The 14,980-nt window shown below is 43.7% G+C and overlaps 1 protein-coding gene across 3 annotated transcripts; it reads left to right on the top strand.

Annotated features, from left to right (window-relative positions):
• Positions 1 to 796: 796 nt before the first annotated feature.
• IFT46 (intraflagellar transport 46) lies at positions 797 to 14,622 on the top strand. Of its 3 annotated transcripts, none has more exons than XM_048827313.2 (12): positions 797 to 954; positions 1,356 to 1,452; positions 2,030 to 2,106; positions 3,060 to 3,193; positions 4,372 to 4,446; positions 4,556 to 4,649; positions 9,501 to 9,629; positions 10,085 to 10,203; positions 11,668 to 11,734; positions 12,232 to 12,292; positions 13,041 to 13,126; positions 14,251 to 14,622. In XM_048827313.2, exons 1-12 carry the CDS (start codon positions 937 to 939, stop codon positions 14,344 to 14,346), a joined length of 1,053 nt encoding a protein of 350 aa, XP_048683270.1. In that variant the 5' UTR covers positions 797 to 936; the 3' UTR covers positions 14,347 to 14,622. The 3 variants fall into 3 exon arrangements, with proteins under 3 accessions (XP_048683270.1, XP_048683269.1, XP_048683271.1); XM_048827312.2 differs by having other exon boundaries at positions 10,082 to 10,203; XM_048827314.2 differs by lacking the exon at positions 12,232 to 12,292 and having other exon boundaries at positions 10,082 to 10,203.
• The last annotated feature ends 358 nt before the right edge of the window (positions 14,623 to 14,980 follow it).

Raw genomic sequence — 14,980 nt, 5'->3', positions numbered from 1 at the left:
CTGAGGGGAGTTTGTTTTAGACGGATCTAGGGCACAGGCTAGTCCGGGCCTTGTCCACCTGAAGACCTCGTGGTGAGAGAGGGCCTGCCAATCCCGCCCCTGCTTTCTCCATCCAGGGACCTCAGATTGAAAACTCCTGATGTAGCGCAAACCTAACCCCTGCCGCCTTTGCCCTCCCAGAGGGGCAAGGGGGGTGAGGTAACATTTTTTTATTGGACCAAACTTCCGTTGGTGAGAGAGACAAACGCGGGAGCTTGAGGCACTCGCCAACAGAAGTTAGTCCAATAAAAGATGTTCCCGCGCCACCCTGTCTTTCCAACACCCTGCCACTCGCACCGCTACAACACTTTTCTTCTCAGACAGGCTGACGGAGGCTTTGACGTGCACTCGGCAAGTTATGACGGATTAGAAAGCTCCCCTTGCCTCGTAGCCCGAGAGGCGTTAGAAGGATTTGCTTTGCTCGGAGTCAGTCTAGTCCATTTTAGAACGCGGCAGTCCCTTTCCCATCCTTCCTGCATTAAAACGATGGGAGTTTGCAGTGCTGTAAACCGATCTAGCTCGGAGCGTTTCTTCCTGCACTGGGCGGGGTGATAGTGCGCTAGACCAAGCCAACCCGATCTCGAGCAAGGCCAACCTGAGTTGGAGCTGTGCATGGGGCTGGCGAACCAAAACCCGACGCGCCGTCCACTCTTTTCTTGCCGTGAAGCTGTTCGACCGCTAGGGGCCGCTGCTCAAAGCTTTCCCATAACCATAGACACTAGGGGGAGGAGACTTCCACGTGATCCTGGGTGAGGCGAGCTGGTCGCCGGAAAGTCGTAGAGCTGGGGCTGCAAATTATCGCGAGAGTTGCTCTCCAATCGCTATGGTGACGGTACAGAGGCTGGGCCCGGCGGGGATGGAGTCCAGGCGGCGAGCAGGGCCCTGAAAGGCCGGGACATGGCGGAGGCCCTGCAGGTGACCGAGCGCCAGCCTGTGGGAGGAGGCGCGGCGGGGGAGGGAGCCCGGCGCGAGGTGCCCGGGGGCGGGACCCGAGTGTCCCTCAGGGGCGCCCGTGGGGAGTAAAACAGTCGCCGGGGGCGTTCGGTGGGATGCCAGCCCCGGGCCTGGGGGCACTGGCCATGCGGGGCTTCTGGGTCCCTAACTGCCCGACGGCCCGCGGAGCGCCCGCGTGCCGAACTGGGTCCCTCCGTGAGGCACCCCCAGGGGCAGATGGGACCTTTCACATGAGTAGCATTAAGGAGGTTTTTCATCTTCAAAGTGCTTTGCGGTCATGAACTAGGGCGAGCCCATAATACCATGAAAGGGAAAGTGCGGCCCTGTAAACGTCATCCGAAAGTGTTTGTGTTTATTATTAGACCAAAATAGTCGAAAACCAGCCCTATGATGAGAGTCTAGAGATTAACGACTCAGAAGAGGTTGCCAGTATCTACACACCAACTCCGCAGCAGCAAGGTAGGGAAAGCCTAATTTCACATCCTGCTTCTGTCTATCTTACTAAAACCGTTTGTCTCTTTCCTTAAAACTAAAACGCTGACCAACCTCAGGTATGCTATTGGCAGCTTGATCTTGGTTATTATATCTTCTTAAAAATATTCTGATGGGATTTAAGTCTTCTCCATAAAATTGGGAGAGTGATCAGATTCACTGGGATTTGCTCATGAGCATATTACTATCAGGAGGTAAAATAGAATACATTCACACATTTTTATTAATGAAATGTGCTCATTGCAACAAAGCTAGTGAGATCAGATGTGGTAATGGCAATTGTCACTGAAATCTAGGTCTGCATCTAGGACATGGTTGGTTTAACATGGATTTGGGCTTCACCACCATGGCTAGCCCCTGCATTATATTCTAGTTCAGCCAAAGCAAGTTGAAAATGTGAATAAGCATGATTGTTAAACTTGGTTGTAAGGCCTGTGTAGATAGGGCTTCATTCGTAAGTGCCTCAATGTAACAATCTATGTCGCAATCCCACAACCCAAACTTGGGTAGCATACAGAAACCTTCTTGGTGATCTCTTCAACAGGTCCGAGGTCCACACGTCCACAGCTCAAAAACATGGCTGATAACAGCAGTGATGAGTATGATGAAGAAATAAACAAGGTATGAGGTTGCCCATGTTCTCTGCTGTTATGCTTGATCACAGCATTTTGTAGCCCCATCTACTGGGGCCTTGTTATCTGCATGTTGAGTCCTACTGGGGAAATTGCAGGAAAACAGCTTGGAAAGTTCTGTGATTTTTGACACATTTTGAGTAGAAAGAAATGTCGTTGAAGTATCTTTTGGCAAGACACGTTATTTATACTAGGGTGAAGGTAAGAAGGGTCAGATTGCTCTTTCCTTCAGTTAGAACAGATGGAACAATTTAAGTGTATTAGGAAGAATAGATCTGGAAGGAGATTTTCACATCATGGCAGCTGACACCATCCAGTGTGCATATAATGAATACCAGGCCCATTGTCACTCAGTGGCTGAAGTGGGATAAAAAGAGGGATGGGAAAAACAAGGGCTTACACCCACATTTGGCTGTAAAGGTAGGGAGTGTTTTTTAAAGGTTAGAGAAGATAAGATGACTCTGGGTCAGGACTCCTGGGTTCTGTTTCCATCTCTGCCACCAATCAGTTGAATGACTTTGGGCGAGCCAGTTCCCCCCCATCAGTATTTCAGTTTCTCTGGCTGTAAAGTGGGGTCATACTACCAGCTACCTTGCAGGGACTTGGAGAGGCCGGAGTAATGTTTGCAAATCATTTTGAGATCCTCTAGGAGAAAGACAAATTATTATTTATTAGAACTGAACATTCCCCCCACCACCACTGAAAACCATTCATTCGAGTCAGACTGAGAGCAGTGGCAACCTTAGATTAAATGTCTGTGCTGGCATTCCTTTTCCATGCTACTAGAGGAAGTTGTTTTTTCTTACACAGCTGTGCCCCACCCATTTGTGGCAGTTTTGGACAGAGGGTGTTTTCTGTTTAGAATGAAAGATGATAGAGCTGGAAAATGGGGCTGCTGGAAATGTATGTTGCACCATAACTCTGGTTTTAACATTGACCTAGGAGAAGAAGTTAGCCCAGTTGGCCCCGCAGCGAGTATTTAGTGAGAATGAGGATGGGGAGGATGAGGACGACTCGTCTGAAACTGACTCGGATGATGACGATGATGAAGAGGAGCATGGAGCCCCTCTGGAAGGGTATGAGGGATTATTAATTCCTAATAACAGTGAGAGTAGCCATGTGAATTAAAGTCAAGGTCTCCATTCTGAGAGAAGACTCCTAACTACCCAGTTGAATAATGTTACAGTCTAACAATACTGTGCAGATATGTCTTTAGGTTAGCTATTGTGGGAATGAGGGGTTTAAAAGCTGAGGTAGATAATGTGCAGGTGCAAGTATCCCCAAACAGCTCAGTGGTACTATGGTTGGAGTGCTGCAATGGGAACTGTAAGTCTGAATCCAAGGTTTTGGAGAGCTGTTTTCAGAGTATCAGCCCTGAAAATGAAGATACAAGGATATAGTTATATTAAGTGGGGAGGAGGAGGAGGAATTCCATTGACCATGTGGACAGAAAGAGTGTCACTGGGGTTTAAAAAGCATCAGAAAAGACGCACTGTTCATACAATAGAACTGTTCTTAGACAGCTTGAAAATTGGATTGTTTATTGACACAGATAGGACTCTTAAATTTCAAATACAGCTGCCCAGTTTTCTTCCTGCAAATACCTACTCATGAACTTTATAACCAATGCAATCAGCCTCTTGGAGGTAGTGTAGGGGGTACCCAGGAGCCTGGCATAAACTGACACTTAGTATAATAAACTAGCACTAATAGAGGGCACGGTACATTAGGGGGCCCATTAATATGCTCAATGCATTGTGCTGCACAAAGACAAAGAGTACATTTATTGCCTTTTTGCAGACAATTCATCTGCATACAGATGTCTAGCATGCAAGCCAGCCTGGCCCATGGGAAATAATTGTTTTATCATTACACTTATTGTAATATAACTTTTCTGAAAGTCTGGTCTGCTGCCCATCACCATGGTATTATTAATTAAACTCCAATCAAAAAAAGGGAGTATCTGGTAAAAGGGGGTGTCAGTGTTGTGAGTGGTGTTCTTATGGTGGAAACACGTCTTCAAAGAGGAAGAGTTTGCAGCATTTCCTAAAGATGTCAGAGACTGGATTCTCTTGATCTCTTCTGTAAATTTATTCTGTAGCCAGATCCACCCCTCCGCATAGGTGTGCTAAACTGGGGAAAGCATCCAAGGCCCTCTCTTCCTCTAACACATCCACAGAGAATCAGATATAAGTACCCCATAAAGTTAATCTGCATGAATCTGTTGGTCTTGAATATCTCTTCTTTTCTCTAGTGCCTACAACCCTGCAGATTACGAGTATCTACCAGTGTCTGCAGAGATTAAAGAGCTCTTCCAGTATATAAGGAGGTGAGTAGAAGGAGAACTAGTCTGCATTGGGATGTTGTTGTGGGGGGTGAAATGTTTACAGAAGGAAATGCTTCTTTCCTGGATGATAATTTCCCCATGTAATTCTCAGGTACACTCCACAAATGATAGAGCTTGAACACAAACTGCAGCCTTTCATTCCAGACTTCATTCCAGCTGTTGGGGACATTGATGCCTTCTTAAAGGTACCCAGCTTTCAGACCTTCCCCTGTAACTCCTGTTGTGCAGGATCAAACAGTGCTCTCTCCCATGAAAACAATATTAATTTAGTGAGAGAAGCAGCATTTGCTTTTCTCTTTGTTGGAAGAGCAGCAGTTTCAGCACACAGGGTGCCAGACTAAGGGCTCAAACCCACTTATGGGGACTTGGCCTCCTCGGCCCATAGTGTGGGGTTAACCCCTGCTGGACCAGTGTGGGGTTGGTGCACCCTGTCACAGTATCAGGAGATAAGTTTTTTTTTTTTTTTTATATAGTTCTTTCACAGACCCATAGAATAGCCTTTGCTAAAGGATTTGTATAAATATCTGGATTTTTTTATTAATCCTTGGTAGCCTAGCAATATTTACACAGCCACAGTTTTCTTTTTCAGTAAAGACCCAGTGTGTGACTGGGTTAGAATGCTCCCAATCTGCTACTATTTTGAGCTGGCTGGCTTGACAGTACCTTGTAATATTTGAAACAGCTAGTCCAACCCATTTAATGGGTCTGAGTGAAGTATCTGCACTCACTCTCTCTTTTCATATTCCATATAAAATCTAACATCCTCCTTTGTATTCCTGCTAGGATTTTTATCTGGGGTGGTTACAAAAAATTTTGAAACAAGAAAGATATCCATGGCATGTTAACTGTGGCTCTTCTTCCCAACCAAGAAAAGGAAAATTTACCCCAGCACTCCAGATCTCTTTTCATTTGCTGACATTTTAATCATATAACTCTTCTAGGTTGTTTGAGATTTGAATTCCTAGCTACCCTATAGAATTTGTTGCCCATTTGTACCCAAATGTTTTCTGGGGGAATGACTTATCAGAGTCCAGCAAATTCATAGCTAACATTTCAGAATTGTCAAAATTTTGTTAAATTTAGATACTTTCCAAAGTCACGGATTTTTTTTTTAGATACTGATTTTAGGAAAATGTTTGGGTTAGATAAAAAAAAAAATAATAGCAGCATGAAAAACTATTTTCTGTTGTGTTCCTGCAAGTTTTATTTCTGTGCTCAATTCATTATTCCTTATCCTCAATGCAAAGGCACCATGGCCAATGCAAAAAGTAAGAGATAATGGACATCCCAGCCTAGTCCCTCTGTATAATTCAAACATGGGAGATTAAGCACCATTAATTCACGCAGCTGCTTTTAGGTTCATGTAAAGAGCATTTATCCAATTAAGGAACCGTGGGCCAGTGTTGTATGGGACAGGACTTGAAATAGCAAGTTCTGCCCTATTCTATCAAAAGTTTTCTCTGGGTCAAGTGATAACAAAATTAATTGATTATTTTTAAACTGGCATTATGAATGATTGAGTACTCTCCAAATATTGTCTGACTTTGTCTATCCTTAATGAGTCGAGTTTGATCTGGGTTTATATAAACTGAGAGCATGGATGGCAGTTGGCTAACTAGTATTTTTGTTTAAAATCTTCGCTGTGATTCATCAGTGATATAAGCCTATAGGAGCTGCATAAAGTAAAGTCTTTTCCAACTTTCAGGAGACCAGCAGTAGCTTCTTTCAAAGGTTGTGGAAGTCCCTCCCATAGCAGAATGGCAATGAAGATACCCTTCAGGGACCCACTAATAACTCCTTAACTACTATGTGAAATTTAGCTGCAAAACCATCAGGTGCTAGTGTTGTTTCTCTATCCTTGCTCTTGCCTTTGAGATTTCTTCTTCTGTTATTTCTTTATCTAAAGTTTCTTTATCAATTTTGTTTATCTTTGGCAAGCCTGCTAATTCCAAATATTTTTGAATTACCTCAGATAGGTCAAACTCTGAAGTTTAGGGTTTTTTATAATAAGGAACAAAAGTAGCATATATTTCACTGCGTTGTGTAACTATTTTTTGCTGATGGTTTTTAATTGGTGGAATAATCTATTCCTCTCTAATTTTTGTGTCACTATCTTATCACTTTTATTTCCTCTTTCATAAAACATCTGCTTTTATACCTAAGGGTTTTTTTCAGTGGCATCTGCCATCAGCACATTCAGTTTCCCCTGATATTAGTTCTTTGTTTATATACTTTTTTGAACCTGTGTTGTTATGAATGTCACAACATTTTTATCTGCAATTCTGGTTTTATTTTTCTTAAGTGCTGCTTTCTTTTTTCTGTTTAGAGGCTCTGCTTATCAACTGGCCCCTAAATACTGCTTTACCTGCCTCCCAGAGAAGACCTTTTTATATTGTCTTATTATTTATTTTAAAGTATAGAACAATGTCCTTTTTAATTATTGCAACCTCATTTTTGTCCTGCAGAAGCAAGCAGTTCATTTTCCAAAAAAGTGATCTTAGGATGATGCTAACAAATATTACTTCCAGTGAGGCATGACCTGACCATGTAATGGTGCCAATTTCCATAGCACTAGTCTGCTTCACTAAGGATTTAGTGATTAACATTAAATCTAGTCTAGTATATATATTATGAGGGTATGAATTAAAATGTGTGAATTTGTTCCCCAGTGTTCAATTCTCTCCAGCAATCAGAGAAATCAATGCTGCATCTGCTTCCCTGTCCACCTTGTCTCTTTTATCCAATCTGTACCAGTAAGGAATATGTGTGCATTTGAAGTCTCCTCCAAGTATAATTTCCAAGTCTCCAAAATGTTGCAGTATTTGGGTATAAACTGGCCATGCACAAAATTAAGGTTGGAAATTAGAAGAAGGTTTCTAACCATCAGAGGGGTGAGGTTCTGGAACAGAAGTTGTGGTGGCAAACAACTCAATTAGTTTCAGAGAGAGCTGGACAATTTTATGAGTCTGATTGTGTGTCAAGGTTGGTTGTGATGGTAGGGGGCAAGGCTCAGCAATCCTGGGACTCACTTCCAGTTCATCTTATGTTCCTAAAAGCTCATCCTTCAGTGTTTCTTTTGACCATCAGCCAGGGTCAGAAAGGGATGCTCCCCCATCTACTCCCTTTTTGTTTTGTTTTTTATCTCCTTCCTCTCAAGCATCAGGGGTGGCCACAGCTGGAGCTGGGGACATTGGACAGGGAAACCCACAGCTCTTGAGTGGCACCAAGCATCCTTTCTCTCAGGTGCTTGGCTGGCTGATTCTCGCTCACATGCTCAGGGGTCTAACTGATTGCCACATGTGGGATCATGAGAATGGCTTATGGAAAAACTTGAAATTATTATGATGCTTTAGCTGTTTGAAGGCATGAATCCTTGTGTGGACATTCTCTCTCTCATTTCTAATTACAGTGTATTCACAATTGTGTGCCTGAATATGGCTTGATTTCGGTTTGTGAACTTCCATAGTATTTTTTGTATTAATTCCCCACTGCCTCCCTGGTTCCTCCCCTCTCCTGCATTCTTCTTCTTTTAAATCCAAAAATAAAATACCAACATGGTGTATAAATCAGTCCCCAAAACAAATGTCCTTTGCTGAACCCTAAACCTTTGTACTCTCCCTATGAACTCTTTGATTGCTTCTCTTGCAATCCAAAGGTGGTATATTCTTCTCTTATGGGATCTTAATCCTCTATCACAGGGATAGATTACCATCTGGTCATTTGAGTTACATGGGGGGGATTAATACAGGACCCCTACGGGCTCCTCCCCATCTGCTCTAAGTTTGCTCCAATCTCTTCTGTCCTTGCCCCCCTATGTAGTCCCCCTATTGTCCTTTATTTTGTCTACTTGTTAAAATACAGAACACAGTTATCAGAGTTATGATCACCACAACTAAAGCAAATTTAGTACTGTTCTTCTTACAACATTAACATAGTTACTCTTCACATGTCCCTCAGGGATCCAAGTCCTCTTGTTCAGCTTCACTTCTGCTATTTCAGTCTTTTGTCTCGTATTTTCCTATCCTTCTTTTCTTGGATTTCACCATCTACCAAGGTTTTTTTCAGAATTTCATCCTTAGTTTTACCTCTGGATTATCCTCCAGTATGTCTGAGATTTGGATTTCTAACCCGAGTGACTGGAGTGTATTGGTTTCTCTTATTTACAGTCTCTTACCGTATCATACTACTGATTTTGGAAGCTGTATGAGAGTGTAAATGGGATCCCCGTCTGTAGTGGATATCTGGCCTCCTGAGTGCTGCTGTAATTTCCTCCAGCTCTCTTCTCTCTCTTAAAGTAAGGGCACAGAGGTTATGGAAAAACTGAGGCCTTTGAGTAAAAGCTCTGACTGCTCTCTGTTTTTTTAAAATTAAATCTTTCTGCTGATGATGATGAAATTTCACAATCAGATCTCTGAGTCTATTATGAGACCTAAGTGGACAGAGCAGAGCTTTTTTTGCTCTCTCCACTTTCACCTTTTCCGGTGAGCTCAGCTTTAACAACTTTTAAATTCTGGAGCAGAAAAAGAGCTGCAGCTTAAATGAGATGATACAGAAAACAGAGCAAGAAGGAACATCAGAATTAAACGACTACCTGAAACCACTGAAGGAGGATGTACATGGTTTCATGTAGTCGTTTAATTCTGATGTTCCTTCTTGCTCTGTTTTCTGTAGCATCTCATTTAAGCTGCAGCTCTTTTTCTGCTCCAGAATTGCCATACAGCTCTACAACTCTCTCTCTCTCTCTCTCACCTCTTTCTCTAAGGCCAGTCTGTTTCTTTTGATCTTCCAAAAAGAAAAGGAGGACTTGTGGCACCTTAGAGACTAACCAATTTATTTGAGCATAAGCTTTCGTGTGGTTAGTCTCTAAGGTGCCACAAGTGCTCCTTTTCTTTTTGCGAATACAGACTAACACGGCTGTTACTCTGAAAATTGATCTTCCAAGTCTATAACTTAGAGAAGCTCATTTTAAACAGCCTTTAAACTCCAGTTTTGAATTTAGAAGAAAAAAAATTCAGTTCCTCTTTGTTTATCTGCAGGTTCCATGTCCCAATGGGAAGCCAGATAACCTTGGCCTGTTGGTACTGGATGAGCCATCCACAAAACAGTCAGATTCCACGGTGCTCTCTCTCTGGTTAACGGAAAACTCCAAACAGCACAATGTTGCAGTAAGTTATGAAGGAAAAAGAGCTGGTTACCCCACACTAAGCTTGGTAGAAAGATGGAGTCTTGTTCTAACCTGTGTGGCTGTACCACTACCATGGTTACAGCACAGTGAGGATTTGACTAAGTTCTCATGAACAGGAAAACATCTTTCCCACCCACGCCTTTAGACTACAGTGTGTCTGCTCTCATTCACACACACGTCTTCATAAACAGACTTTGGATCCATTTGTTTCCTTGGGTTAGAGCTTCATTCCCCTGTGGTTGTTGCTGTCTGGTTTGGGTCACTGTGTTCTTTCCCAGTTGCTCTTCTGCTCCAATATGCAGACACTGGATAGTATAGCGCAGCTGGGAAAGAGACCAAAACCACACAATCCAGCCAGGAATGAAGCATAGGGTTTGCAGGGACCCACCAGCCTTGGAAAGTCTGTCTCCAGATTCTCATTTCTGTTCTCAGCAGCAAATAAAAGTGAAGAGCTTGGAGAATGCAGAGAAGAATCCCAAAGCTATTGATAACTGGATCGAGAGCATCAGCGAGTTACATCGCTTCAAACCTCCTGCTACTGTGCACTACACCAGGTGAGCTCTCTGTACCCTCCTGCATTTGTATTTTACTCGGCTTATTCCTTACCACTTGTCTTACATGCAGAGATGCAGTTTGAGTATCCTTTAATGAATGGAATTTCTCTCCTGCTGACTTTGTGTAATTCGGATAGCTCTAGTTTGCCCTTGTAGAAAGGGTGCATGTGTAAGTAGCTTGAGTGGGGGGACTAAGAGTCGGGACTCCTGGGTTCTATTTTCCCCCTGCCACTGACCTGTTTGATGTTGGACAAGTCACTTACCTTGTATTTCAGTTTCCTCACCTGTCAGGATAGTAATACTGACTTACCTGAGAGTAGGACTGAGGGGCTTCTCTAATGTTTGTGAAGTGCTTAGATACCCTGAGATGAAAGGCTCTGTATGACAGCAAAGAACTATAGTTAACTCTTTTCAAAATGCAGAGTCAGGAGAGAGGAGGAACTTTGTTGACCTACAGTATGTTGCACTGCAGTGAAAGGGGTTTTAGAAATGCAGATATAGAGTTAGACTAATGATTTATTTAGAGAAGATAAAAACATCACCTCATCAGAATTATTCTTGCCATGACTGTGAAGAAGGAATTGATCTCTCATCAGATACTTGGTAAATGGTTACAGCTATGGATTGTGTGTACAAGTCAAAATCTCTGACACAGGCAAGAGTTAAGAATGAATGTGTGCATTCTCTCCATGTTACCTTTACTTGGCTCATCCACTCTTAACTGAAATTCCTATGGATTCATAACTCCTCAGCAAAACTCTCCCTTGATTTTGAAACATACAGCTGTTTGTGTTTGTGTCTTTAACTTTGCAAGTGAGTTTGGTCCCCCTCTAAATCCTGAGCACCTTTGCAAAGTGCTTTGAGGAAGGTATTATTATTTATTAGAAAAGCTCTCACCCTGCTTTGCCAGTATCCCCAATCCTGACTTGCATACTCCCTGCTTTTCCAGGCCTGAGCTCACCACACACCTCTGCCAAAACTCCTCAGTCCCAGCCAGCAAGCCCCACTGCTGTCCCATAAGCCTCTCGTGTGAAGAGATTTGTAGCGTATATAGATTGTGATGTCCAGATGTGTGGATTAATCTGAGACCATCAAACTCATTTTCCCATGTGATCCAAATCAGACTTGATCCCAGACCTCTAGAGGTGTAGTACGGTAACTCTCATTCTATAGCAGGTGTAGTGAAATCTGTGGATGACTTGCTCTTGTCTCTTGCAATATGGAGTTGGCACCTTGTTTTGACTACTGTGAAAGCTACTTAATCAGTACCACACTTGTGTGTGCTTATAGGCGCGAATGTGTGTCTGTTTTCTTTCTCTGTGAGGACAAGAGTGCTGTTGCTGTCACACTCTCGCCATTCACACCAGTCTGTTGTCAGTGCACTGTCAGGAAGCCCCACATCCAGCAAAATTAATCCTGGCATACTGTGTGTTTACGTGCAGGGTTGTTTTTCTCCCCTTGCAGGCCAATGCCTGATATCGAGACTCTGATGCAAGAATGGTCCCCAGAATTTGAGGAGCTCTTGGGAAAGGTATGTTGTCAGCCTGTCTAACAGCTACCCCAGCTGTGTATTACAGGCATAATCTGGGCTTTTGTTTCACTTTGGCCTGTTTGCCTACTCTGTGTTATCCCTCATTAACGCAGGCTGGCTCAGAGTTGTTTGGGTTTCTTGTATTAATATAATGGAAAACCACCTTGCAACCAATGACCAGGCTAATTTGGTATGTTCTAGCTCATCAACTCAAGCCAGCCAGGTCAGTCAGTGGTGCTTGAGAGCTGCCACCCTATGATGCCTGTTCAGTGGCCTGTGTGAAATGAGTGAGTTTCAGTTCAATTCCTAGTGAACGGGCATCCACATGTTGGTAAAGACACCAAGCGAAGAATGGGCCCCAGAGGCTTCCCTCCATATAAAGCAGGCTGTGCCTGCTCTGTGCTGGGGTAACACTAGTACGTATTCTTGCTGTATGGGAACTGAACAAGAGCTGGATCATGAGTCACTCTTTCCATGTCTTACCATGTCCTGCCTAGGTAAGCCTTCCAACTGCGGACATCAACTGTGGCCTGGCTGAGTATATTGACATGATATGTGGTAAGCAAAGGACCCGTATGTGTCACTCTCATCTTCTTCTCAGAGGCAGCGGAGTGCCAGCTCCTCGCCATCCTCCAAGCACCACCATGCACAAACTAAAGTGTTATGTGCCTAAAGGGGTGTCTGAGCAGGCAGCGCTTCCTCCCGACAGCAGTGCTCTCAGGCTGTTTGGAGGAGGTATTGCAGGTGAATTAGTTGCATTCCCCTCCCATTCAAGCTTAGTCTTTTATGTCATCATGCCCCAGGTGTGGGAGAGAGCCTGCCCCCGGTGGGCGGGCTGATAGGAGGTCCCTTCAGAACCTCTAGCAGTTCCACACTGCATCAAGGTGAATAACCCTGACCCAGAGCTTTCATTCCAAAAAATTGTTTTTCCTGGAGATGGGTGTTGTGCTCCCAGTATCATGTCCTTGTGCAAAGAAACAGATGGGTCCCATATTTCTAAATATGTCTGTTCCCTCTGGATATTCGGTTCAGGCTTTGTCCTATTCACCATTCACTGCTAACCTCCTGACTGCACTGTAGCCTAGTAGCACTAGAGATGGAACAACAGTTAGGAAATGTAAGACACCTGCAGTTAAGTTCAGCCCTGACCTAAGCTGATGCATCTCCTGGTGACTGCAGTTGGGAGAAAGAACTAAATGTGTAAAGCCCCAAACACTGGGGCTGCTCAGAGGATACTGCTACTCGGAGGGGGCGAATATCCAGGCAGCAAGGTTGTGCTCAGTATCCTTATGTTGTTTTGTCCTAGCTATTCTGGACATTCCTGTCTATAAGAGTCGGGTCCAGTCCCTGCATGTCCTCTTCTCGCTGTATTCAGAGTTCAAGAACTCACAGGTAGGTGACACCAGCCCTGTCCGCCACCTTCCAGGCTATCACTGTTAGAATGCTCAAGGGGCGGGGGCACGCAGGGAGAAAGAGAGGCAGTGTTAAGTCACTTGTCCTGAAATTCAGAATAGCTCCCCTGCACTGCTGAAGAGCCCAGGACAACAGTGCCTGTCCTAGCCAAAGAACATCACTTTCTGAAGTGTTACCGTTATTTCCTAATAATCTTAGCTGTAATGCATTTTTGACCTTGCACACACCCCATGCCCATGACTCACAAGGATTCATTCCTTCATACAACACTTGCATATAGTGACCCTCTTCCAGCAAACTCCAACCAACTTCCCCCTTTGTCAATACATAGCTATTCTATCTCTGATGTAGAACACTGACTTGAGTTACTTTTTCTAGTACCAGAATTTCCCACACCTCTTGATCTCAGTCACTGGTTTTAGAGTCGCTACTCTTCCACCAAATGCTGTGGTACTTCTACTAGCAGCTGGAGAATGAATGATCGATTCTTTTGGGCTCTTATAAAAAGCAGTTTGCAGGACAATTCAATAAAATACTGACGCCCTGTTATTTCCCTTCTCGAGTCTCCAAGGATTTTCCAAAATGTCTTTATTTTTTGGACAAATATGCTATATATGGAGAAATCCTCCTTACGTTCTCTCCAATATTTGCCCATCCCTGTACAATAAATTCACTTATTTCTAAGGGGACTTAGGTTCCACTGATGAATGTGAATGTACTTTTCATTTTTTATTAATGTATTTATGGAGGTGTGGGGTATGCCCCGTGTTTCCCCTTTCCTCCTCCATCAACGTTCTCTTTTTATCAATGTAGTTTCTTCCTCTAAATAACAGATTATTTTGTGTAGAGTGGAAAGGAAGCCATTATGTTTCATAAATGTAGTTGAGTAGCTTTTCAAATTGCATCAATTTCTGCTTAGAGGTGTACCTTTTTGTGGGGGTGAGTTGGAAGAATGCCTCACACTTACAATATTGTCGTAGTGGAATTTGATGGTTTTTTGGGAGTTGGTGGTCTAAATATTTTATCTCTAAACAGCTGATTATGTGTGTCGTCAAGTGACGAGAGCAAGTAACTACACTAACGCAGTCTCCTTTCCCCCACAGCATTTCAAAGCCCTGGCTGAAGGGAGAAAGGTAGGGAGTCCTCCATCGAATCCACCCTCACAAGCAGGAGAGACAGAAGTGTTAAGCTTCAGCTGAGAAAAAGACCCTTTCTTCATGAGCTGGGACCTGCACCTAGGAGCAGAGCCTTGGCCTAAGCCAATCAGCAGAGCAAGGCAAAGCATGACTGAAACCTCAGTCTTTCTGTGTGTACTGGCAGATGGACAGTGTACGACTCTGATGAATTAGCAGAGGTCAGAATTTAGCTCATGGTGTTTAATTGTAAATGCTGCATGACCCTTTTCCTTTGGCTCATTCCCAGAGGATTCAGCATTAAACAAGTGCTTGTGAGTGGGAGCACCTCAGCAAGGGTAACGGTGTCTTTGATACTTGAAATCAGCTTGGGCAGAGCATCTCCTTAAGGACATAACCCTCCCTCTGCCCATGCAGATGTTTGGACTCCTTTTGTAGCCATTCCCTAGACTCTGAACCTTGTGGCTCTGCAGCCTGCTGAGCTTCAGAGTTGGTTCTAATGATTGGGAACTTAACTCTCTCTCCCCCCCACAAATATTTAAAAGAATTTAGCCCAGAGACCCAGCCTGCATTGCTGGGGAACCAGGACTTCACTGCAGGAATGGGCTTTGAATTGCTTCTCTGCAGCAGTCTCCATTATGAGATGAGTATAAGATTCAGCCACTAAATGGAGAGATGAACAGCACTAAGGGCCACAAAC

Source organism: Caretta caretta, chromosome 22, assembly GCF_965140235.1.
Source record: "Caretta caretta isolate rCarCar2 chromosome 22, rCarCar1.hap1, whole genome shotgun sequence".
Lineage (NCBI taxonomy): Eukaryota > Metazoa > Chordata > Testudines > Cheloniidae > Caretta > Caretta caretta.
Note: the sequence above shows the minus strand (reverse complement) of the source record. Positions and strands in the feature narration are given on the sequence as shown.

Bases quoted from the DNA above. Each gene is read 5' to 3' on its own strand.
- IFT46 (XM_048827312.2), top strand. The intron at 2,107-3,059 runs GTATGAGGTTGC...ACATTGACCTAG, and splicing joins ATGATGAAGAAATAAACAAG to GAGAAGAAGTTAGCCCAGTT. The intron at 12,293-13,040 runs GTAAGCAAAGGA...GTTTTGTCCTAG, and splicing joins GTATATTGACATGATATGTG to CTATTCTGGACATTCCTGTC.